Genomic DNA, 27,037 nt, shown 5'->3' on the forward strand with positions numbered 1-27,037 from the left:
ACATGCCATACACTGTGCATACCCAGTCACACCTACACAGCCAGCGCCTCTTTTTTTTTTTTTTTAAACCACAAAAGATTTATGCCTGTTTGTTAAGTAGAGATTATTACCCTTCCACTGAAATATTGCACGTGTTATGCCCTAATTAAATTAGGTCATACACACCCAGTGGAATGATAATCCTCCCTCCCACACACATACACACACACACACAGACACACACACACAGGACCTCCCCTGTAAGCTAGATTTGTTTAGATAGACTTTTCCTGAAATTAAAGAATTACAACAGCAATCATAGCACAGTTATTCATGTCATCATTTAAATCTCCAAATAAGAGCCAGTCTTAAAGGCACAGTGAAACAGCATTTTGAGAGCCTCTTGCTTCCTCGAGCCCAGTTCAAAGAACAAGCGTCGACCGAGACAGATGAGCAGATCACTTAACGTCCCTTCACATCGCCCGCTAAATACTGAACAAACCTCTGATGGACAACGTGCGCATTATGCACCTGCGCAAGAGGAAATAATTCTCTATGTCAGGAGGGGGCAGTAGTGTCAAAAACACAAACCAGAAGCTGCAGTATGAGGGGTATCACAAGAACTGATACTGCCAGCACCACACCAATGCCAAATTTCAAGAAATCTAATGGTACTAGTTTTTCTAGAGTATCAGTAGTGCCAACTGGTACTTCATTAGTGAGTAAATGTGCAGCCGCTTCCAACATGAGAACATGCAAGGACCGCAGAAGCACACACTGAGAAACAACCAAGATGATGAGCAGGACTCCTCCTGCTCCTCCTGACCTGCAAACTAACAAAAAAACCTTTGGGAAGAGGACGCTACAAAAGCCACATATGGAAGTATTTTGTCTTCGAGACAGATGGGAGAAGGCAACGTAGATGAGCAAAAGCCACTCTGCAAACGATGCTTTCACATTTTCCAGATGATGGGTGGAAACACATCCAGCCTAGCCAACCACATTCATTTATTTAACCATTATATGGTAACCATTATATTAGACGGGCCAAAACAGCTGAGGGCCAACCATCGGCTTGGTGTGTCCGGGGCTTTAATCTGACTTATTTCCTGTTGAAACGGGTTGTTTAACAGGAAATGTTTCAAAAGTGTAAACCAAATTGGTTGAAATTTTTGCTCAGGCCTAGGCTACTGGTTCATCGCCTGACCGGACATCTCGCACAAAAAAACAAAAAAAACCCCCAAACAAACAAACAAAAAAAACATGAAGTGGCTGAAACCATTATTAAAAATAATGTGAATAAGCAATGGGATTTTGGTATGAATATAGACAAAACGCAAACATTGGCAAACTCTTTGGCATTTATTGCTAAATTGGTGAATATTGTGAGTTTGAAGGTGCACCATGTAAACCTGCATTTAAAGGGGGACTCAGCTGAGAAGAACATGTGGAACAAATCCTTTATTTGAAGGTTTTACATAGCTCGCATTGTCAGCGTGACTCACTACGTGCTTATTGCACTCTTCCTTAGTCAACTGAGTGAGTCTTTTGCATTTTGCAAGGTGCAAATTTAAACTTGAACTTTTACAAGAAAAGGCCCAGAAGCAAACCTTATCTCAGAATCAAAATTACTCACAAGGTTAAATATTTTAAATATCTTGGTACAGTTCTTGATTGCCAGCTGAGTTTTACTGAAAACACAGTTTTTATCTTCAAGAAATGTTCTCAGCAACTCAATCTCCTTAGAAGATTGAGCTGTCTTGGTGTTAGCCCAAAACTGTTAGAACTTGTGTACACCACACACATTGAGAGTGAACTAACATTTCATCTTTCTGCTTGGTTTGGTCACTTAAGTGTTAAGTGCAAGAACAAACTAAATAGGATTATGTCAGTGGCGAGCAAAATTGTGGGAAAACCCCTAAAGCCACTTAGCCATCTTTATAGTGAAAGGACGAGGAGAAAAGCTGGGAGAATTGTGGCAGACAGCTCTCATCCTCTCTCTAGTCGCTTTGAACCCTTGAAGTCTGGGAGGTGCTACAGAGTTCCCCTGGCCAAAGGTGTCTTCAAAAAATCCTTTATACCAAATGCCATCAGGATTCTTAATTCAACAAAGTGACCAATCCACAGATACTGACATGAACTGCTCCATTTCTGTTTTTATTTCTATTTGTTATTTCACTTAGTGTGTTTATGTAATCTTGTATGTTGTTGTCTGTATTTTTAGAGCTGTCTGTTTTACATGTTGGTGAGCCAAAGACAATTTTCCACCTTGGTGGACAATAAAGATTTATTCTATTCTATTCTAAGGTGGCAGAAGGTGAGCACCCATAACTCTCAAGGCCGTGTCTTTTTCCAAATCAGGACAAGCTGTGCCTCCCCCATCACATCCTAGAGGAGCGTGGTCTGGTGAAGGTGGGTGTGACTGTCCAAGCCCTACTGGAGCTGCCTCCTTCCAAGCCCACACAACTATCGGCTGTTTGACACAAGCCTGAATGTCGCATCCATCCTGCAGTCATTCAGCCAACCCCTCGCCGCCCCGATCCCACACCACATCGCCCAGGACCAGAGAGCCCTCACAGGGGCGAGGACCTGGAGGGGGAGGGTGTCTGCTTCTGCCTGACTGAATCAGGAGACAGGAGGGCCAAATACTCCCTTCTCCTCATATGAAGTCAGCTGCACCCCACCTCCCGTCCATCACATTTTAACTTGTTTCCTATCCTAGTTACTGGGCTCATACTGTGTGTGTGTGTGTGTGCGCGCGTGCGTGTGTGTGTATGTGTGTGGACCGTTTGTTACCTGAGCTGCAGTTTGGATTTGCCAAGGAGTGATGGACAAAAACGCAGGTCCTGAGGAAGACCTGTCCGCGCCACTCGCCACGCTCAGCAATTATTGAGCCTGAAAGTGCCAATACTGACAGACTGTCCATGCTGGTGTTAGAGACATTGGCAGTGATGAGACATTTTGAAGGCATGTAACTTGGAGATCTGAGCTGCATGCTCGCCCATCAGCCACAAACCACGGACTGAAGTGAAGTGGTCCCTATCCTCCTGTTTTTTTTTTTTTTTTTTTTGGTGTATGTGTGTTTTTTGTGCAATGTATTTATTTTTATAATAGTTTTCTGGTATCATATGCCATTAATCGTTTCCATCTTCCTTTCTTTGTAGGGATCCAAATCCGATCAACATGACATGTTAAGTTACTGCCAAGTATTGCATTTTAGTAGTCACAGCTGCCTGAACCTGTTAAGGCAAAATGAAACGCTGACTTCTGCAAAGCTTGATACATAGGATGTGGTTGGTTTTTGTCCTGCAGGAGGTAAACTTATACTGGAGACAGCAAATTCTTCCTGCCTCTGCCTCTAATTTTTGTGTGATTGTGGAGTTTTTGAGCAACCGCAGCCCATGCACAGCCCTTTACTGGACTAGAGCGGACCACATATCTCTTTCTTACTGCAGCCACTCCGACATTTCGACCACTGTGACGACAGCGTCTGCTTAGCTGTGGCCGTACGAGCTCCTGACAGGATTTGTAGCATCTTTTATTGTACATGCAAGGTTTCATTCACTGTAAAAAAAAAAAAAAAAACTTTCTCTCTTTCTCTCTAAGCTCTTTAAACTTTTCTTTCTCTAAGTTTGCTTCCAAGTAATATGATTTGCCAGTTATTATTTGGACTCTGGCGTTTTGAGCACTAGTTTGCCACAAAGGAGTTGGCAGTTTGTTGCTTTGTATAGCCTCGGATTCAAACTTACATATAACTGTTACACGAGTACGTATGGAAATGTGTCTTGACAGGAGACGCCAATGGACGGACGGGACATGGTGTCACGGCAATCGCTCCTGCAGCCCTTCCACTCATTGCACGGTCTGTCAAACTAGCGGGCCACCTGCCTGTATATGAGTTCTTATACAATATATTATATCAGGGAAATGAAATTATTTATGTATTTATTTGTTTGTTTTATATTTAAGTGATGTTGCTGTGTGGGTCGCAACTCTGATCAATCCTGTAAAAGGTAGTGCCACCGAATTCCAGATCTCACTCAAGGTTTTTTTTGTTGTTGTTTTTTTGCCCTTGGACAGTAATTCAGTCTGGCCTGGTGAAATTTACTGCTGTTCTACGTGACAAGAGACGAGAGACGTGCTTGTAACGCTGTGCGGTTCCTTCGCGAATGAATTATGAAACACATGGAAGAATTTTCTGCTTCTCAAAATCAGCCTTCACTGCTCTTTTATGCGCATGTGAAAAGCGAAGCGAAACGTTCTTGAAGTTTAAAGAAATCTGTTCCCCTTTATTGTGACCAGAGCAATCCTCAGACTGCTATTTTGAAAATATGTGCCATGCCAGCATACATTTAATTTGTGTTTAACTTTTGAGCAAGAGTTGATGTTCACAAATGTTTTGTCTGAGAACAGAGCATTACTTTCTTAAACTGAGGCTTAAAGGTATGTGACAGGACTTTTTATTTTCCATTTCACTTTATGTTCCTGTTCCGCGTAAATGCAGCATTTGTTCTTAAACTGTACAGTGGCACTTGGTGCTTTCATTTTCTGTGGGGCAGTGCCAGTCTTGGCGTGTGGTTCTTGTGCCGCCCTTGACTGGACTGGGCAGGAATGAATACCTCAAGATACCGTTCTGCATCTTTCTGAAGAGTGTCATCAGATTTCCAATATTTTACAAACATCGGCAACATCACTACTTGCACAAAATGATCACCGGCATCGAAGTAGACATGATGAGTTATCTTAACAACTGAGGAGTGGAAGTGAGGAGTTTTGTGTTTTGCAGGGGCACAGGCTTACACTCTATCTGAAAATGTACTCAATATGTAAACAAGCATTAATCTATGGCCTCCTCCTCCACAAGTCTTTCGCACTCTGGCTGAAATGTTTTGCAAGGCCATGTGTTTGCTTGTGTACTGGCAGAAAATGTTAGCTGGTGGTGTGGGAAGTGTTTCGGAATTTGAATGGGTGTGGAGTTAACAAAACAGTTACATAACAAAAAGGACTGACTGGAAAATCTGTGTTCAAAGTCAGAGGCTTCAGCACCTGTCAAGTAATCATCTACCCATTAATATTTCTCAACTGCCGTGTTGACCGACACAATGAGGCAGTACCAATTGTACTTAACGCCCCTTAAACACACACTTGATGAAAACAAAATTGTAATGCATAAAAACGTGATATTTTGTGCCTTAACATTGCTGCTGAGAACCTCTTTGTTTTTTGTTTTTTTTTTAAAAAGTAAAAACCAGGCTGCACTCTTATAGCTCCGATGCCAAATTTATCACATACACCGGGTATATAATCTTTACTGTTCTTAGACTTCCTCAGTACTTTTCCTTTTTCTTTCTTTCTTTCTTTCCTTTCTTTCTGAATTGATCTTGGTTGTAACCTACCTCAAGTTTGCCATGTCAAGTTTTGGATGCAAATTATGCAGACTTTTGTATTTTCTTATTATAAACTGTGCATGTTTGAAGATTATATTCAAACTTTGAGGGTTAGCTGATACATGATAACTTTAAGAGTAATGTTATGATCGCTCAAAAATGATCGTGGATTGCCAAAATGTTTTACAGCTGTAGCTAAGAGTGTCTTGCCACCATGTGTCCACTGTTTTCTCATAGTACATTTTTGTATGCGGTAAATAGCTGTTAGAGGAGTTATGAGATATCTGGTCTAATAAGCCTCTGTGACATTATAATGTTAACAAATGAAAACTAGTTTGCTGTTAGTTTCAAGGCCGCCACCTGTTTTGTCATCATCAAGGCCAAGATGATGGTGACATTTGGAGAAAAAACAAAAACCTGAGAAGACTTAAGGCAACCCGCTTTAGGCTTTTGAATGACTTTCGTCTTAGGGAGGGCTTTCTTGAAATGAGCGACAGCAAAAGTTTCTCTGTGGTGCTTTTTTTTGCCACTTAGCACCATGAGAGAGAGAGAGAGAGAGAGAGAGAGAGAGAGAGAGAGAGAGAGAGCTCTGTCTGGACACACTTCCTCAAACCTCCTCAAACTTGCACCTGTGAGAAAAAAAAAAACACTTTCAGTTGCTTCACTGCCAGTAATTTCAGCCAAGAAGTACGTGAACAATAGGATAAGGATATAATTAGCAGCTGAGGTTTTTCCATCAAATTTTAGTTTTAACGATGACGTGGGTACGTTTTCAGATACACAAAAAGCTTTCAGAAAGGAAAGGAAGGAAGGAATGAAAGGAATTGGCACAAATAGCTTGACATTCTTGGTCATAAGGAAAGATGCTGAATGGTTTGAGGTATTACAAGTTACACAGGTTGGTATTACTCTTTGAGCTGTATAATATGTTTACCTTAAATGAGATATGTTGACTTCATTGGCTAGAAATGACATCAGTTTTTGTAATTTAAAACAAAATGACAGCATGAGGGCTTCCTGTCCTTTCACAATGATGATAATCAGCTACAATCAACTTTTGGACCGCCAAACTGATGTTTGGCAATAGGCTCTGGATCAGTCACCTCTAAGATCGTGTCCATGGTAACCTTTTGCCAACAGGCATGACTCATCTTTCCTTTAATGCTCCTTCTTGTGAATTTTGTGCAAATGATTTTCTTGACACGCCATTGCTCATTTGCTGTGTTCTGGTGCCAGTCCTTTCACTCTCATGTCGTTACATGCACTGTGGACCAGAAAACACTGTTTTCACTTTTATCTTGCTTTGTGCTCATCTCAAGTCATCTCAAGATTGAATCCCTCAATTCTACTTAAAATTAAGCGCAAAATTAAGATTATACTCTTAAAACTGTCTTAACCCATGCATAGATCCCCTTAATTATTTCAACTGGACTTTAAATTCAGTGATAATTAAGAAGAAAATCTTGTTCAGCCCCTCAACATTTAATCCATGCACAGAACCTCTTAATTTTTTCCAGGTCCAATTAACAATGTGTTAACAATGTGTTAAATCCCAGTGTTCCCATTTCCCAAGGATGCATGCACAAGCTGAACTCTGTGCTTTCATTTCAAAATTCGTAGGTCTTCAAGGTTATTTTTCTCTGTTAGTCTAGATGCACATTGTGTTTTCTCTTACATGTCGGCACGCTCATGCCTTATCCCTCTCCCACCTGCATATGACACCTGCTCGTATTTAACCAGTGTGCTATGGAACATTTACACATCTTATCTTGCACACAGTATTCCTGTATTATTTGCCATGAACAAAATATTGATTATTATTTCATTTGTTTTTGTTTTTTTAAAGCAACTAAGTGCCAAATCATAAAGGCAGCGTCCATCAAGGCCTTCTGTGATTGAGCAAAGAAATTACCGTGGCCACTGTCAACACTGTTACGTTGAAGCCGTATTGATACCTGGAGTGCTCTAGGTTGTATCACATCAAGCCTAAATGAAGAAAATCACACACATCCACACACACACACACACACACACACACACACACACACACACACACACAAAACCACACCTCCTGCAGGGCTTCCCTCAAGATTATTATCAATAACTGGATCAGTATGTAGGTGTCACAGCGATTGCTGATCCCGCGATCAACATCCTGTCGAATTTGAAATTTCCTTGGAATTAATTTTTTTAATTTTGAAATGTTAACACATTAATGTATTGACTCAAGAATATTCCCATCCAATTCTGTGCAATTTTGTTGTTGTGTTGTACAGATCACAAGACAAAGTAGGCTGTGTGTTTGCTGTATGAGGACTGCTAGCTGGTTAATGTTTGCTATATGACCAAAATTGATAACAGATTTGTGGTTTTCTGAGCAAGAACAGCGTGTTTTTTTTTTTTTTTTTAAATTTACTACTTAAATTTTTATAACGCTCCCCCTTTTTTATTTTTAATTTGTATTTTACATTGCACCTGCACTCAAATCTTTTGGACACACAAATGTCTGTGAGTCAAACCACTGTTTGAAAAAAAAAAAAAAAAAAAACACAAAAAAAACAAAACAGCAAAAAAAAAAAAAAAAGTTTAATGTGTTTGTAATAATTAAGTCAAATTGGTAGGTCATTTACAGCCGATAGTGTTAACCTTACCTTTCATGAATATGTGACAAATAATCTTGGAATTTCCTCAGCGGCATCATAACAGCTTAACTCTATTGTTACCATGTGTCACCAGTGCAAATTGGCTTTTCTTTTTAATCACTTACTCATGTTGACAAAGGGAAAACAATGATTCATCCAATTCTGCAGAGAAAATCCAGATTTACTATGTATACAAGCTTTTTGTATTTAAAAATAAGGTGAAATGCATGCAAGAATATTGAATGACCTACGCCCAGCTTCTGTACATATCATGTGTATATAATCCAGGGAGTTTCTTAAGAAAAAATCAACAATGTCAACAAAAAATAAAGTCAAATTCTTTACATCTGTTTGTCTTCATTATGTTGGTGGTGTTATTAATTATTCAGCGATGCACCTCGCTTGATGTAGAGCCTCGCTCATAAAGTAGAGTCTCTTATACTGTTAACTCATATAGTCCCATTTTAATGCTACTTTTATCATGCACCCTTTTTCTTTAACTCCAACTCAACTGCCCATCCTTAACACTGAGGGTATTTTTTGTGAAATTATTAGGTAGCTTTGGACACAAACGTGAGGAGTCACCAGCTTGACTCCAATTTTACATCACTGGAGCTATGATTCAAACATGGCATGCAACTTGTGTCATGAGCCTGCAAGGCGCCAAATGTGAGTTTGTGTTGCACAAATTTAACAGTAAGATAACACTCCACAGAGATGGGAAATTCATACTGATAATGTGAGCCCGCCTTGGGTGTTTTGTTCATGTTATCTCACATCTGCTGTCCATCACAAGCTCCAGCCTGGTCTTGTTCTGCTGCTCACCCAGACGATGACAAACATCGAAGGACCCATTGTCACGGCACAGGCCGAGCTCTTGGGGGTTCCCTTGTCATCATCCTCAGAAACTGTAGTTGAAAGTGTAGGTGAATGCTGTTTGAAATAAAACTTTTAGACTCAGCCACACAAAGAGCTTCTTTGCCAAACTTATAATAATAACAGTTATTATCTCAACAGGATGCGTGCGAATAGACCTACCTAATTGTCCCAAAGGTTTTGACATGAATCTTCTAATTAAATTTTTTAAAATGTTTTAGTTATTACAATTAAAAGTTTGAGCTTGATGGATAAAAACAATTTTTCAATTGCAATTTTTCATTCATCATTCATTCATTTAAGATCTCTTAATTGAGCTAGGTAACTGATCTAAAGGGATGGAGCTCAGCAGAGTGGAGCTCTGTTGTTGTGTAAGGTGTGGACCATGCTATGCTGCAGCTGAACTGTGCTACTCTGCAGTGAGAGCTGCATGTGTGCATGTACTGTATGTACATTTTAGAAAAACCATCCCGATCTGCCTAAAGGATAAAGGTGATTATTTGCTCAAAATGTTCTTCAACCTGCTCTCATCTTTATGGGACACTAAAATGCCTGATTCATCAACACACACAACAATTTTTTTTTCTGAACAGGCAGACTTCATATCATTCATGGAGATTAAAAATAATGAAGGACCTAAAACACCACATGTAACACAGGAGAATGTAGATAACATCAAAGAAAGATATGTCCATGCATCAAAATGTGAGTAAATATAAAATAAGATAGAAATAATAGTTACAGTAAAATAGATATGTGTGTGTGTGTGTGTATATATATATATATATATATATATACACATACACACACACACACACACACATATATATATATATATATATATATATATATATACTGCCATATATGAATATATGGCAGTAAGGATTATTGAAAAAGTGTATTCATTCTTAGCTAGATGGGGCAAGTGTCTGGAAGTCTCAGATTGTTCACCACCTCTCTGGTCTTCTGCTGTTTTGATTTTGCAGTTTGGTTATTGTATGGAGGTTTGACCAAATCACTGAAAGATGAGCTACAGATTTCCCAGAACAAATAGATTCGAGTTGTGCACAACTTCAGAGACAGAAATGTCTACTATTCGCAATGACCATTCTACTCAACTGTTTAACTGCTTCCTTGCCTCTCACACCAAGTGCACATCTGTAGAGTAGCCATGTGGCAAATGCTGCAATTACAGTTTTTCTCCATTGGTTTGGCTCATTTCTTGAAACTGAAATTACATTCTCAAAACTTCAAGATCATTTGGCAAAACAGTCTTACAGTTCAGCACAACATCATAGATCACTTGCAAAAGCACATATCTCTCCCAAAACTGTTCACTCATGCTTCAGAACTAAATTCCTTTCCCATATAAATAGTCAGTGCCCCCAAAATGAGAAAGATCCTTCTCAATTGCTTTGGCTCATTTCTTGAAACAGACCAGACGTTCTCAACCCGCTTGGTGCTTTTGCCAAAATAACCTGGATGGTTCAGCATAACACCATGGTTCACCTGCAAAAGCTCATATCTCTCCGAAAACAGTTCACTCATGTGTCAAAATGAAGTTTCCTTCTCATATCAGTAGTCAGTGCCCCCAAAATGCATCGTCCCTTTGGCATTGTGTAAGCACTGCAAGTCAAAATGTTTAGATGTTTTGTCACTATGGCAGAGGACCACTGAAATATCACTCATGTCCACCTCTCAGTCTTAGCCCAGTCCTTCATTGACTGTGGTTACTGTACTAATTATTTTTGTCTAGCTAACAGAATACAATTGTGTATAAAACTGAAAAAAAAAATAAAAAAAAATAGGATTTTACAGTAAGAGTAGCCTCCAAGGTTTGACATCACACGTTGCACTCATACTGCCAAGGAAATTGTAACCATTACAGTTTTTTTTTCAATCGCTTTACCTCCTCTGTCAACTCACAAACCCTGGTATCAAAACAGCTAATCCACAGGCCTAATGAGAGGCGCTCTTCACAAAATATCACATTTTGTTTGCAAAAGGCTCTTACCATGACAAAACATTTCAAACATGCAGCAAAAGCACATTTTGTCACAGCCCAGTACAACTTGCAGTCAAGCGACATAATCCAGCCACTCACTCACTTCATACTCAACACCAAAATGCAACACACCCTTTTTAGTCTGAGCAGGTTCAACCTTACTTTTTTCCTGTGTATTGCAGTCATATTTTTGACAATTTACATAGTTACATATTGTAAAGCAAGTAGCAAAAGCCAATATTTCCCTCAAACAACTCAACTTCTGCCCAAATGAGTAGATTCCTTCAGTCAGCTCTACTGTACTGTAACACAGCTGACAGCAGAAAACAAAATACAGCTGTCAGTTTGAACAAGGTTCTCCTGTGTGCTACACATTCAAACGTGAACTTACAGCAAAGAATTGCATCCAAACTCAGAAAGATACTGCATTGATGGCAAAAACTGAAATACGGTAAGTCACATACAGTATTACACAGAAAAACTCAAAGGAGTTGAAAAAAAAAATACAGAATACAATTTATAGGCCCTTTTTTGTAGGTGCATACTGATTGATTGCTGAATGGTGATTTGTGGAAAGGGTAGTGATGCAGGTGCACTAGTGATCTCACAGTGATGCAGCTCATTTCTATCAGCTGTGAGCAGATGTTTTGCTTTTGACTACCACAGTGAAGTCAATGGAGTCAGGGCCATGTAAATGACACATGTGAGAAGTGTTGTGCAAAAGAGCGTGAAAAATGTGTGAATCCAATGAAAAGGTATGAACACATTTGCAAAAGAAAACTTCTGCTGTGGTTTGGAAGTGAAGATGACGACAAAGTGGATCCCAGTTTCATTATACTGAAAAAAAATGATTGAAAAAAACTGTAAACAATTTATCAAATGTCCCAAGAGATTCATATATGGTATTATTCATGGTATTATGTTCTTGACGAATTTTGACAATTGAACAGACTATTGTGCATGTGATGACTTATACAATGAAATGATGCTGACATGTTTTGGAGAGAACAACCATTAGACTGAGAACCCAACAGTCAGTTTAGATCAACAAGATCTATTCACTTGGAAATTGTGCTAACTGTAGGCTAACTGTACTAAATCATTTGCAAAGATGTACTGAGACATTGAGACATGTACTAAGACATTTGCAATTTCATGAAATGAATGAGAAGTTCCAGTATGTTTTGAACAATTGCCAAGAGGTTTGGAGTTTTGTCCATGTTATTTTGAGAATGTCATTTCAGTTTCAAGAAATGAGCCAAACCAATGGAGAAAAACTGTAGCCCAGTCCTTCATTGACTGTGGTTACTGTACTAATTTTTTTTTGTCTAGCTAACAGAATACTATTGTGTATAAAACTAAAAAATAAATAAATAAATAAATAGGATTTTACGGTAAGAGTAGCCTCCAAGGTTTAACATCATACATTGCACTCATACTGCCAAGGAAATTGTAACCGTTACAGTTTTTTTTTTTTTCAATCGCTTTACCTCCTCTGTCAACTCAGAAACCCCGGTATCAAAACAGTAAATCCATCGGCCTAATGACAGGTGCTCTTCCCAAAATAACACATTTTGTTTGCAAAGGGCTCTTACCATGACAAAACATTTCAAACATGCAGCAAAAGCACATTTTGTTACCGCCCAATACAACTTGCAGTCAAGTGAGTAAATCTAGCCACTCACAGTTACAGTAAAGAACTGCATCCAAACTCAAAGACTTTGAGGTGAAATTTTATTGTATTGATGGGAAAAACTGAAATACTGTAATTCACATACAGTATTACACAGAAAAACTCAAAGGAGTTGAAAAAAAATACAGAATACAATTTATAGGCCCTTTTTTGTAGGTGCATCCTGATTGGTGAATGGTGATTTGTGGAAAGGGTAGTGATGCAGGTGCACTAGTGATTTCACAGTGATGCAGGTCATTTCTATCAGCTGTGAGCAGATGTTTTGCTTTTGACTACCACAGTGAAGTCAATGGAGTCAGGGCCATGTAAATGACACGTGAGAAGTTTTGATGATGATGACTTATACAATGAAATGATGCTGACATGTTTTGGAGAGAACAACCATTAGACTGAGAACCCAACAGTCAGTTTAGATCAACAAGATCTATTCACTTGGAAATTGTGCTAACTGTAGGCTAACTGTACTTAATCATTTGCAAAGATGTACTGAGACATTGAGACATGTACTAAGCCATTTGCAATTTCATGAAATGAATGAGAAGTTCCAGTAGGTTGTGAACGATTGCCAAGAGGTTTGGAGTTTTGTCCATGTTATTTTGAGAATGTAATTTCTGTTTCAAGAAATGAGCCAAACCAATGGAGAAAAACTGTAAAATGTGCCTAATCTGCATCCATCAGCAGGGAATCCACACACACACACACACACACACACACACACACACACACACACACACACAAATAAAAAAAAAAATCAAGCCAATTTGGTCAGGTTTCAAAGAGTTTGCAATCTGCAAAAGCGCTGCAAGCTTTGGCATCCAGCTACATCTCTGATCTTCAGGCTATCACCCTCAGATGCCCTGCCTGAGGAAACTAGCAAATTCAACCTTTAAATCACATACTAAAAGCTCATTGTCTTGTACATGATCAGACTGAATGTCTTTGAGAGTGGATTTGAATCTGGAGTCATCCATGTTGTCATTGCATGTTTGAAGTGGAGTAGACCTCACACAGCTTGTGATTAGTGAGGCTTTTGATGGAGTCAGTTTTTCCAGTGAAAACAATGTTATTATTCCTTGATTAATCTGTTGTGCTAATTATACTGCTATTGTGCTGAAATATTGATCACATTTTTGCATTGGATTAGACAATTGGTTAATCTGCCCAGGCTTGTTTGCATGAGCTTAAATCTCAGGCAGGACTGATCTGTGCCTTGGCTCACAATGTCACCACAATGTCTCGCTCACAATGGCACCTGCTGTGTAAATGAAATGATAACATCTGAGGCAATAGCTTGCATTTTTTTTTTTAACACACACACACACACACACACACACACACACACACACACACACACACACACACACACACACACACACACACACACACACACACACAGCGCTGAGACAATGCACATCATGCGGATGCAGGATGTCATGAATCAACCGGACAGACTCCTGTTATCAGCACAATTTGCGATTTCATTACATAATTACATAAAACACACTCGCTTTCGTAAACACGGATTTCCCGTGCAGCTCTTTGAGGGAAGCAGGTTCCATTGTCAGAAACATTTCGCAAACCATCATAGGGGACTGGCTTCTCATGAGGAGCATTGAAAAGGACCAGCCCACTCCGACATCATCGGCAGCTGGTGTGATTTCAAGAGGGAAAACTTTTTCCTCACGTTCCTGTAAGTAGGCCTACTCTCGTCTCTCACACTTTGAATATACTCTTTATTTATTTGAATGCATTGATTTAATATTATATTCGTATTTTGTGGGATAGAAAAAATCTTCTGAATGTATTGTGGAGAGAATACCATCTACAGATTATAGATTTTTTTTTTTTTTTTTTTTTTTTTTTGACTGTGACTCAGACATGATTCAGATGAGCAAAGATTAAGTCTGCTGTGAAAGTGTCTAAGCTAAAAGCTGATGGTTAATTCAGTTCCACCCAGTGTCTTGTTGCTGGCTGTCTCCTTTAGACTGGGTGTGTTTGATTTTGGTTGTTGTCGGCCTCAGGGAGGATGACAGGGAATGTCTGGTTGTCAATAAGAGCGACGTTGATGCTATTCTTGCTAAACTGGAGCCAGTGCATCCAATACAATGGATTGACAGGTTGGTTAAAGTTTTTTTTTTTTTTTTCTTTTGCCATTATTATCTATCTCTTTGCCAGTGTTGTAATTACAGGATTCACATCAAAGCCCTTAAGACAATTAGGTAGGTCTACTTGTTCAGATAATAACTGTTATTATTATCAGGGAGGGGCTGATTGGCAAAGAGGCTCTTTGTGTGGCTGAGCCATTTTATTCAGTGCTTTCTTTCACTTGCAGTGGATCCTCCAGAGAATCTAACGATATTGGACCCAGGTCATCTGGGATCCCTCCAAATCCACTGGAGCCCCCCTGCCAGCTTGCTGAACATGAAGGACTGCCACAAGCGATTTCAGCTGGAGTACTTCAACACATATGAGGATCAGTGGACCGTGAGTGATACAAAACCTCAGACATGGTTTGGGAGGAAATCTCCATATTTTGTCATATACATTCTAGACTAGAAGCACTTGAGCTGCCTAGTGTCTGGCCATAATCACCTTGATAGAGGAAAAATAACCTAAGGTTGTCACCATGTGTCATTGTGGATTTAAAAAAAAGAGCAACAATTTTATTGTAGTATATCTAAATCTTAGTAAAAGTATATTCAGTATTATTTAATATTATATTTTCAGTTCTATATAATCCGAGGTGGCCATTCATACAAAGAAGTCCAATTCAGCCTTAAGCAATCAAAATAAGACCTTGCATTTCCTTATCGTGTGTAATAATAATGATAGAGTATTGATAAGGGGAAAAAAGCTACTTAACCCCTCTGAATCACTACTTGATTCCACTCAGATTTTGCAGCAGACAAACAGCCCCATCAAGTGGCTAAAAAGACAGTAGGGCAGCATGGGGTCCTACTCATCACCCAAAAGTACAAAAGTGAGAGTACTCAGGCATATTTTGAATGGCAAGTAAAAATAATGCTTAACTGACATCACATGGAAATAATAATATTTTGTCCCTAGAGGAGGTTAAATTTAATGGAGCTCTGCCCCTTTTAGAGAAGAAGTTAAAATGTCTAAAATATGTGTGTGTGCGTGTGCACTGCTGAGGACTAGAAATCCAACTATCCCTTACTTTAGGTTAATATATTGATTCCCATAATAAATTTGGCTACTTTGCATTATGTTTTTGATGGTAGGCTAAGATAATGACTGTTGTTCACTGCGATGCCTTGTCTGTAATAGAAATGGAGAGCCTTATAACTTTGGTCCACTGACGTCCTGAATTGTTCCTCTGGGTCAGTGTTTCCCAAACCGCTCCTGAACTAGCCTCCCACCTGTCCACAACATTTTTAATCCCATCCAACCCTGAGAAACAGCCTCAGATAATCTGGGGTGCTCGTGAGACTTCAGAGAGAGTAGAGTGTGTGAGCAAGCCTGTGTATGTCAACCAAAAAGTTAAACTTATGTTTTATTTATAGACTGCATTAAGAAACTTACATTCATCATTTTGCATTGGCCTACTAACCTAAAGACCCATTATTTGGGAATCGTAGCAACAGTTTCTGAGCGACACAGACACAGAGCATCTGTGTAACCATAGCAACTCAGTCCTGCCCGTGCGCTCACGGCAGCAGGAGCGACGCTGTGCTGCTTCCAGAGGAGCTGGGACTGAGATTATACTCTGAGCTGCATGCATGGGAATAAATTAATGTACCACTATAGATTTGTGTGCTGGCTTTCTGCGACTTGATCTCACAGAAATCTGTGAAATGACAAGGACTGACTTAACCACGCACCATTTCATGTGGTGCTGACATGAAATGGTTGAAATTACAGTCAGTTCAAAGTCAAATAGGACAAATTACATGACACCACCACCATCAGCACAAATTGCTTGGTTAAGGTTAGGGAATGGGCATGGTTTACATTAGCAAACTGAAGTGAGTAAGGTAATGTTACCATGGGAAACGAACAAGCTGACAAACTGACATTGTAAACAAGAAACAGACACACTGGTCTCACCTCAAACTGAGTCAAGCTGGGCCACTTGTCTAGACTGGTCCACCAACCTCCCTATGTGACTTTTTCACTCTTTATTCTATTCGGGAGCCTCATTTGTGTGTCCACCACAGCAAAGAATGCTAATAGACTTTGCACTGGCCTTGTTTTTGTGGCACTGGCACCACATTTTAGGCCATTTCGTTCCACCACCACTTAATGCATCATTACGAATGTTATGCAGAGAATGCTATGCAGATTTCCAGGCTGTTTCCCCTGATGGTCTGAATAACTTGATGCTGCTCTATCTTGTATGCCTATGTGTTTTTTCAGCGGTGACATTTTTTTCAGTGAGAGAATGAATGTGTGGCATGAGAGTGTGTGAAAAGTGTGTGAAAAATGTGTGCTGCGTAGGTGTGCCATTCAGTGTGAGACTATTGGCAGCCACGCCTCAGGTCTGAGCAGCTGACGTCTTCCATGCATCAAATCCATTTCCTTGAAACCACTCAGTCGGGTTTTAGATAACGTCACAGTAATAAGACTGCACTGTTTAAAAGTAACTGGTCATCATTTAGCAGCAGATGCAGGAAAATACTCAGTTTTAACTATCCTTGATCTTACTATTCTGTCAAGGTTGGCAGTTCCCCCACTGAAAACATTTTGCTTCCTTTTGTTCACAGACTCTGACGCTCCACAGTTAGGGTTTTATTTCCTCTCAGTTAGATTACCACAGTTCTCTGTATCAGTAAAAGATGAATCAAATCTCCAGCTGGTGCAAAATGGAGCTGCCACAGAGATTATATCACTCCAAATCCTTACATTCCTTTATAGGCCATCAACCCAAATAAGAACTGATTGTAACTCTTTGAAACCCAGGCAGATTAATTTGATTTCTTTCAAAAACATGGGGAAAAGGGGCAATGAGCAGTGTAACAAGAAATGACCCCTTTTATGAAGCTGCTGAACTCAGTGCAAAGCGCAGGACTGATGCAAAGGTTGTAGTTTTATTTGAGGGAGATGTGTTTGCTAAGCCAAGCGTAGTCCAGAGAGCAGCGTGGAGGAGCAGACCAGACAAGGCGACAGAGGCCGGAGTTAGAGCAGACAGCATCAGAGAGAAAACACAGGCTCAGGTTGGGGAAGTGAGTAAACCTGCAGAATACAAACAAGAACGGCTGGCAGCGTCGGCTGACTAACTATTGGCACAGACTGGCACCAGTCCGATCTGGCAGAGGGATTGTATTTTGTAAAGGTCTGTGTTGCTGAATGAGGTGCAGCTGGTGGTGTTCTGCTCTGACTCCGACACACTGTCTCCAAGTAAAAAACAAACAAACAAACAAAAAAAAACAAACAAACATTGACGTGATATGAATAACAAAAAAATGAAATTAGCCATACCATACCATACCACATTTATTTATATAGCGAATTTAAAAAAAAAAAAACTGAGTTGTGCCAAAGTGCTTTACAATTGACAATAAACATAAATCATTCAACACCATATATACAACATACCCAGTGCCACATAAAACATCAAATGCTCAAGCTGTAGATGGAAAAGCCAAAGTGTAAAAATGAGCCTTTAGGCGTGTTTTAAACACCTGAAGGGTAGGGGCTTGTCTTATGTTCAGAGGCAGTTCATTCCAGAGCCTGGGGGCTGCCACAGCAAAGGCCCGGCTGCCTCTGAGCCTCAGTCTGGTTCTGGGCACGGACAGCCAAAAAAAAAAAAAAAAAAAAAAAAAAAAAAGAAAATCCTCTCTCACTCTCACTCTTCCTTTTCTTTTCTTTTCTTTTCTTTCTTTTTTGGGCTAATTTCCAGGTGATTCTCTTGTGACCATTTAATAATTTCTTGCAAATTCTTGGATCATTTTATTAAGTTGCTCATTGACTTTTTAACCCATTTTGTTTTTCAAAAAAAATCAAGCCAATTTGGTCAGGCTTCAAAGAGTTAAGAGTTTGCACTCTGCATTCAAAGCGCTGCAAGCTTTGGCATCCAGCTACATCTCTGATCTTCAGGCTATCACCCTCAGATGCCCTGCCTGAGGAAACTAGCAAATTCAACCTTTAAATCACATGCTAAAAGCTCATTGTCTTGTACATGATCAGACTGAATGTCTTTGAGAGTGGATTTGAATCTGAAGTCATCCACGTTGTCATTGCATGTTTGAAGTGGAGTAGACCTCACACAGCTTGTGATTAGTGAGGCTTTTGATGGAGTCGGTTTTTCCAATGAAAACAATGTTATTATTCCTTAATTAATCTGTTGTGCTAATTATGCTGCTATTCTGCTGAAATATTGATCACATTTTTGCATTGGATTAGACAGTTGGTTAATCCGCCCAGGCTTGTTTGTCTGAGGTTAAATCTCAGGCAAGCTTGATCTGTACCTTGGAAACCTGCCTCGCACTGTCACCTGCTGTGTAAATGAAATGATAACATCTGAGGCAACAGCTATTCTTCCCAGATGTTATGACAGCTTTTGTATTTATTTATTTTTAAACAGGAATACCTTAATACCACTAGATGTGTATATAAGAAAGCACAGGAACTTACAGCCCAAAACATTTATTTGCCTGTAATCAGCTCTATAATGTGGCTACAGCAATGTGGACTCGCCTAAATGTCATAAAAAAGCATAACCTCTGAATAACAGGATTGTGTCTCTGGTTTTGTAGATCATCAGGACCTCCAAGAGGACATACAGTGCCCAATTTGATCTGGGAAAACAAGTTCAAGTGAGGGTGTACACCTTACTGAAAGGATCCTGCACCAATGGCTCCGAGGTCAAGAGTGCACGTTACACTGAACTGATCAAGGAGCCTACCAGCACCGGTGAGTCATCCAACCTCAGCCGTCTGCCAGCAACAATTATCAAAGTTTACATAGCTGCGGCATTAGACCTAGTATAACCTCTATGTGAAGGAGTATATTGAAAGATTTGCTGGAATAAGGACCCCACTAACTGATAAATGTATGCCTTTTTGGAAATAAGAACATAGTTTTCCACATGAATCTCTACAACAATTTCTCTGCAAACAGAGTGGGATGGGGGTCAAGTTTTTGCCTAATTTGTCTGTTTGTGTGTGTCACCATCCTGTGTTTTGGACTTTGCATGCCCCGTTTCTCCCTGTGCTCTTGAGTTTGGTTTCTGCTCTGTGTGTCCGTCATGATTCCCTGTAGCTCATTTTTACCCCCACACCTGGTTTGTGTCACCCTGCGTTCCAAATCACATACTTATACTTTTTACTTTTAGTATGTACTGCAGCTGCACTTACAAAGTATGTAGTTTAGTATGAAATATGCATGCAAATGCATACAATTGGGACACACTACATACATTGTCCCTGCAGTCCGGCCCTCTTACTCACTTCCGCCGCCGTCCGTTGCGGCAAATTTGAATGTTGTTGTCAAAATGCCACTGCTGTTTCATACTGTGCTGTCGTCTGTCATATTTCTGATCTTCTGTCTTCCTGTCGCTGCTGCTGTCACTGAGCGAGTTTTGTACGATATGTGTGTTTTGTTGTCGTCCATATGTGGGCATGGCTTTTACACGCAGCTCAGTCAGTGCCACTTAATGTCCGCTGCGCATAGGATTGTGGGTCAGAATGGCCAGAGCAGCATGCTGAAGTCCATACTGCGAAATCTGACCGGATATAGTAGAACATCCTGGTACTCTTGGCATACTGCATCTGACATACTATGTACTGGGACATACTAAATCTTTTTTTCCCTACTAAATAGTATGGTAGTATTAGTATTGGAACGCAGGGAGAGTGTCCTCCCAGCTTATTAGCTCCCTTCCTGTTCTCCAGTCTCATCACCTGTGCCCTGTCTTCCTGTTAGTCAGTTGGCATTTAAGTCCTGTTCTCTGTTCAGTCTGTGTCAGACCATTGTGTGTGTATGTGATGTCTTATCTGCCAGTTTGCCTTGCTTCCTGTTTTTAATATTATATGTTCAACACTTCAAGCCTGCTGGCCTGCTCTCCTCCGCTTGGGTCCACGTGCTCTGCTTCCATGCTCACATTTAATAGTCTTATTGTTAGCAGGATATCTCAGCTTTGTGACTTTGTGGAACGGTTAGTCAAGGGCCAAGAAAAAGCTGATTAACTTGTAATACTGATTTGTAAAGCAGGGAAGCATCAATGGGTGCTGCCAATCAGAAAAAAAGGCCTATAACCTCTGAATGGAGTCAGGTACCATGGCAAAATTTTGTGGAAAACTTGGCCATGGGGCAAGAAAGAGCTGATGACACTGAGCAGCTGAAAACAGGGTGTGACAGTGGGTGTGGCTGATCAGGAAATGGTGCAGAACTTCAGCAAAAGAAATAGTCCCTAAATCAACCACACATATGAAACTGTTTGTTTGAATTTATTAAACAAAACAAAACAAAACAAAAAAAAAACTTCAGTTTCAGGTAAAACTATGAAACTTAAGAATTGACAAAAGTTTTTAATTTCAACTCTCTGATGTGGAACTGGAGACTCAGACAGCATTGGCAGAGGTACACACTCTTCTTGTGCACCATGCCAACAGTATTTCTGGATGATAAAACTTCAGTGCATGCGGTCAGGTGTCATGTTGCTGTCTGGTGTAATGACGAAAACAAAAACATATATCATCTTACCAGACTGATAAGCTGCAATTGTTCATATTATCAACTGTGCTTGGTAACGTAAGTTGAGACACCGAGGGCTCAGCCCCATTGTGTTAGGCAAGAGAAAAGAGCGTGCTTCGTGCTGTGGTGAAGTGACGCATGGGTCCCTCCACTCACGTCACTTCACTTACTGATAGTTTTATTTGACGCAGGAGAGTGAAAAAACAATCTGTGCCCAATCAAAATGAGTTGTCTACTAATCTGTGCTGATTTGGTTCACATCTGTTGAATTATCTCTAGGCCTGGTGGGAACTGCAGTCCAGGATTTTGTCTGCGTGTTTCATCGGATGGAGTATGTTGAATGCAAATGGGAAAGAGACCCCAAGCAGCCAGCTAACTCACTCCCAACTCTCTATTTCTGGTATGTTATGTACTGAAGCAAAGCTATTTTACTTACCCCAAATACATTAAATTAAAACAAGGCACGGAAATAACATATGTAAAAATCATGCTGAATACTATATCGTCCTCCAAACCAAGCATTAAGTCATTATGAAATCTTTTCTGCTTTATTTATTGATTTTAAACCAAAATGGAAGTATAGATGATGTAGTAATGTGGTGTTGTGAGAACAATCATCACAAATCAAACTTCAGTCTGTAGTGTTGTAAAAAGCTTTAGTCTGCTAAGTTACAGTCATGCCCTGGCACCTCTCAGTTCTGGTTAAAAATATACTACCTGCACTGATAGTATCAGCTATAAAATATGCAGCTGATGCTAAGAATACACACAAGACTAAAATTAGTGATATATATCCCTGTGAAAAAATTACAATGTGGGCATGTATGTCTTTAACAAATTTGAATTTCTTTTTTACTTTGGGTGTGATACTTTCCCAGGCACAATGAGCTGGAACAGACAGAGGAATGCCCAAAATACATCATTTCCAATGGAATAAGGAGTGGCTGCACGTTCACAGGGAAATCCCTCCCTGATTTCACTGATATCAACTTCTGTGTGAACGGTTCTTCCCCTGAGGGGCCCATGAAGCCATCATTCATCACTCTGCAAATCCAAAACCATGGTACATGCATGTTTGCCCCTGGTGCTTACAATTTTTTTAAATAAACTAGATTGTTTTGGCTTCTAAACCACATAAATCTTTGACAATCTCTGACATTTGTGCTTAATTGAATGCAGCAAAATGAATCAATCATATAGGCTTTGAGAGTTGTTGAAAACATTTCACAATTTTTATATATGTGTAGTGAAGCCTGCAGCCACACAGATACTGCAGCTACAGGCGCGTCCAGACACGCAGCTGGAGCTGAGCTGGGAGAGTCCTGCTGGGAAGGTGCCCAAAAACTGCCTCGAGTGGGAAGTGGAACACAGTGAGGAGGGGCCTGATGGAAACCACTTATCGGTACGGCTTGCCTCCAGTAGTGTATGTAGATCTTGTGTATCTCTGTTTGGCTTCAAGTGTATTATGCTGCTTATTATGTTGTGCTCTGTCTGTTTTTGTTTCAAGATGCCGTGTAGTGCAAGGGTTGTGTAGTTTCCCACCGCCTTTTCTGACTCATGAAGCATTTATCAGTCTGTCATACAAATTGTATTTATATGGCACCTTTCATGCAAATTGCAGCTCTAAGTGCCTTCAGAATCATCCAACAAAAACACCCAAGAGCGAGAAAATAACAGTAAATAAGAAAACTAGAGATGCAAGTACAGAAAAAAGAGAAAGTATAATACAGGTGGATAAAAGAGGAAAATAAAACCTTAGAGCTAAAAAATAGCATATTGAAAGGGATTACTAGATAGGTAAATTAGTAATAAATAAACCTAAGGTTTAAGGTTTTGAACCAATGCAATACTGACAAAACCACTGTGCAGTCTGGATTTCAGCTTCCATCATCACAGTGCTGCATTTGTCACAGCACCTGCATGTCCTGAGTGTCACATTAAACTGTGCGCAGCTAAATGGAAATCAATAACATCACGACTGAATATTTGCCTGGATCTCCAGCCCAACATTCAGGTTGCCAGGACATAATGTCTAACTTCAAACCTACAGAGGTGAAAGCAGTGAATATGGAGCACCTCCTAGCATTTTGAAGCAAGAGAGCGCCGTGTTGAACACATGCTTCTATTTACGGAAGCTCATTAACAGGCGAAAGAGGCAAACATGAGCACTTTATTTGAGCATAACTTATAGTAATGCTTTCATTGTTTTTCACCTCTCATAATTTTTGCCTAATGCTTATGAATCCCCTTCATGCATGTGGATCTCATTCATTCATTCAGTCATTCATCAGTTTGAAGTATATACCCTAACTGCATGTTAAGAATGTGATTATATTATCTTCATTATCCTTACTTAGCATGAATTTGGCTTTAAATGATAGCTTCTGAAAACATAAAACTATTAAGACAATGTTGCATAGACTAATTATTAGTCCATGCAACATTGTAGATGACATGGTATTGATTTGGATTGTGTTGCAGGCCATGAAATTAGCAGTCATACACTGTTGTACCCACACCCAGACTATAAGAAAAGGTTGTGGGAGAAGCGTGCAGCATTCCAAACACTGTGTGAGATGAAGCCTTGAGTATTCTTAGAGCTTGTTTCTTTCAGTGGGACTCAGTAATAATAACAATTGCTTTACTTCATTTGTTACTTACAGGAGACCATTTCAACCACAGGGACGATGGAGACTTTGCTCTCCATCTCTGACAAAAGCAGGATTTGCGTCAGGGTTCGGTCCAAAATGCATAAGTACTGTGCTAACGAAGGCTTCTGGAGCGACTGGAGTGTTTGGACTTGTTACCCAGGTAATGTTTTTTTTTTTTTTTTTTCACTATGTTTGCCTATACATGAAGAACTTACTGTAAAAACAACAACAACAACAACAACAACAAAAAAAACAGGCAGAACAAAGGCCAAACCTGTTCTGCCTCCATTGCAAGTTAAGTCTAGCATGAAATTAATCAGCACACCTGGAGTGGACCAAAGTGAAGTGATGAAGGCTTTTATTTTCAAAGCGTGCACATGAACCACCCATTTTGTGCTCTAGGACTTGATGTTCCCGTGGTGTAGGATTTCTTCCCCTTCCAGCCCATTCCTCTGGGATTTATATTATCATTACCTTTTGGAATCAGTTGGATGGGGCAGAAACCCTACACGGTGAGTACAGCTAGACGCACAGACATATATTTTAGTAACCTTTTGTTTTGCTGAAATAATAAAGTATCAAAATGCATTCAATCACTGAGTTCATACGCACTTTAGTGATCAGGTTATTCCTCATGTATGGGCAGTCACCTGGTCTCTCAAATGCCATGTAAGCGAGAATGCCACTTCCCATAATCAGGATGAGGCATTAAGTGACACTGGCTTAAGACAGACCTCAGATTTCCGAGAAACAACAGTGGGGCAATTGTAACTGCGTTTGAAACAACTGCAACATTGCTTTTCCAAAACGGGAAGCTTTGCGTATACTTTGAAAAAGGGTTCGCAAACCAGTCATTACAACAACAGAACTGCTCCATCTGGAACAGAACTACTTTATTTCACAAACCAAGCCCTGTAACCCTCTACGCTGCAGCAGGAGGTCTGCCCAGCCAGCAGAGGCCTATGAGGAAGCAGCCTGAACAAGTCCCAACACAACACCACTGTCTATTCTTGTTGAAACCTAAATAACACCACTGTCTAAGCTAAATAATGACGAAATGCTCAGCTAGCGAACCCTTTTCAGGAGAGCATTCTGAGTTTATACACCAAACTTCCCATTTTGGAGGCACAACTGTATCTTAGTTCATCAAGCCCATGTATGATTGCCCCACCGACTGCAGCTGGTGAAATGATGGTCTCTAATGATGGTCTCTACGTCTGAGGATATCTTTGCAGATAATCTGCAAAGAGCGAACCTGTCCTTTAATAATTTCATAATCATAATGCACATCAACATCTTTGGATGTGCATTTTGTCAGTGTTTCTTCTGATTTTATGTAGCTGTGGTGCTTCGGGTCGTCGTTTTAGTCGGGTAATTTAGTCTCGTCCCATATCTGTTGCTGTTTGAGTCCATATTTAACTTTTAAATGCCTGAACTGTGCTTATTGTATTTTTAGTTAATAGTAAGATTCGATCATAATGCTTATTTTAATTTCACATTTAATCTCTCAGTCATGGTAATGTTCTTCCTGTGGTGGCCTACGAATTAAATACAGTTAATGTTATGCGCTTATTACATAGTTATGTCTCATTGCATATGATCTTAAATCCAAATGAAAGTAAAGCCTGACACCTAATGGTGACAACACACCACATGCTGCACTCTCTGGACGGTGACATCACCCGCCACCAGAGATCAGCCAATAGCAGAGGGTGAATTCAGTACCACACTTGTCACCATCAGACGTCAGATCGGATGGTGGGTTGGGGTTTGGTTACCTCTAAATCACGACTTTTGATTTGTGAGGAACTGATGATTATTCACACTTCCCTGAATGATCTATTCTTCCTGAGAGTGTGTGTACACTCCCATTGGACAATGCACACCTGCTGTAAGTAGTGATGTAGAAAAGTGACTTGTTGACATATTTTTGTGTGATTTAAATGTGTGTGTGTGTATCTGTTCTCTGTCTCATCTGTGTGTCTTAGAAGAGAAAGTAAGTGGTGCCAAGCAAGGATGGGACGTCATCGCTCTGTGTACTTATGTCACTGTTGCCATAATCACCGTGCTGCTACTGTCTCTCTGTGTGTGGGCGCTGCTCAGAGTGTGAGTACTAACTGACACACACACACACACATACACACACACATACACATATGCATAAATACACTGAGACAGATGCAATGAAATGATGGCCTAACTTGATGTTTTGACTGTAGGTGGAGATCAAGGCTGGTGACAAAGCTGGACTCCCTGTCTGTGTCTCTGTTTGCCAGCAAGTCCATCGTTAGTGTGGTGGAGCCCTGAGGAGACGAGAAGAGCTGCATCCTTCCTCACCCGGCCGTCTCCAGGTGTCCCGTCTCTCTCTGACAGAGCCCTGCAGAACGGCCTTCTAGTGTTATCCTCCTCCTCCTCCTCCTCCTCTCTGCTTTTACTCGCATAGTGAAGCTGTCAGAGGTGCCATCTTAACATATTAGGCTACAACTTGTGTTCAGTAGTTTTAGATTGAAGTGACCATTTTGAGATTGTGAGCATCACTGAAAAGTGACTGAATATGTTACATGTTGAAGGGATGGTAAACTCAGTCAAACATAGTACCATTATTATGTTATTCAGCCTCAAAGATTTGCGAGTTTCTGCAAGACACTAACTGTAATGAAAGGGAGTTTTAAGGGCTGTATTTTCTACAGTAACACATTACAGACCTTCAGGGCTTACTAACACTGCAAAAACATGTTAGCCAATATTTTCACAGCTAACATTGCCGTAGAGTTCGCTTGCTAAAAAGATCCATGTCAGCGCTTTGCTGGCCAACTTCTTCTCTGATACAATGGCAGATTGGTAAAATAATTATAAGTAAAATGGTGGATGTATGTCCAGGAATAGCAGAAAATTGGCATGCCGTGCCAATGGTTACTGTTTGCCAAAATTTTTTTTCCTAGGGTGGCGAAGTCTTTTGAGTGGTCATTTTGGCTTATTGGTTAAGGTTAGGGTTAGGCGTAACTTGGTCATGCCTAAGATTAGGGCAAAGCTATAGAGAATGAACACAAGTCAATTAGGTTATGACTTCGCCATCCTAAGGGGAAGTTATTATTGTTGTTGTTATTATAATTACTGTAATCATTATTATTATTATTATTATTATTATT

General features: G+C 40.0%; 2 protein-coding genes and 1 long non-coding RNA gene across 3 annotated transcripts in view; 2 read left to right on the forward strand and 1 right to left on the reverse strand.

Moving 5' to 3' along the window:
• Window positions 1-8,352, forward strand: part of lrch2 (leucine-rich repeats and calponin homology (CH) domain containing 2) — a 45,229-nt gene extending 36,877 nt beyond the window's left edge. Inside the window, exon 21 of the mRNA XM_030069065.1 lies at window positions 2,341-8,352. Coding sequence (XP_029924925.1) covers window positions 2,341-2,460 — 120 coding nt within the window. The 3' untranslated portion in view covers window positions 2,461-8,352. The remainder of the gene's footprint in view (window positions 1-2,340) is intronic.
• Window positions 23-14,981, reverse strand: LOC115371608 (uncharacterized). The gene is made up of 3 exons (XR_003929379.1): window positions 14,909-14,981; window positions 9,070-9,075; window positions 23-32 (listed from the first exon to the last, which is right to left on the reverse strand). It is a non-coding gene; the product is annotated as an uncharacterized LOC115371608 (long non-coding RNA).
• il13ra2 (interleukin 13 receptor, alpha 2) lies at window positions 14,155-27,037 on the forward strand. Its single transcript, XM_030069066.1, has 10 exons — window positions 14,155-14,272; window positions 14,604-14,699; window positions 14,915-15,066; window positions 19,299-19,455; window positions 21,517-21,637; window positions 22,116-22,300; window positions 22,485-22,639; window positions 23,901-24,048; window positions 25,877-25,994; window positions 26,108-27,037. The coding sequence occupies exons 1-10, from the start codon at window positions 14,185-14,187 to the stop codon at window positions 26,193-26,195; spliced, it is 1,308 nt and encodes a 435-aa protein (XP_029924926.1). The 5' UTR covers window positions 14,155-14,184; the 3' UTR covers window positions 26,196-27,037.

The sequence above is a fragment of the Myripristis murdjan genome, chromosome 14 (assembly GCF_902150065.1).
Source record: "Myripristis murdjan chromosome 14, fMyrMur1.1, whole genome shotgun sequence".
NCBI classification, from domain to species: domain Eukaryota; kingdom Metazoa; phylum Chordata; class Actinopteri; order Holocentriformes; family Holocentridae; genus Myripristis; species Myripristis murdjan.

Excerpts from the sequence above, each read along its gene's own strand:
- il13ra2 (XM_030069066.1), top strand. The coding sequence starts at position 14,185 with ATGAGGAGCATTGAAAAGGACCAGCCCACTCCGACATCATCGGCAGCT. Across the intron at positions 15,067-19,298 it reads CATATGAGGATCAGTGGACC|ATCATCAGGACCTCCAAGAG; the intron begins GTGAGTGATACA and ends CTGGTTTTGTAG. Across the intron at positions 25,995-26,107 it reads GTGTGGGCGCTGCTCAGAGT|GTGGAGATCAAGGCTGGTGA; the intron begins GTGAGTACTAAC and ends TTTTGACTGTAG.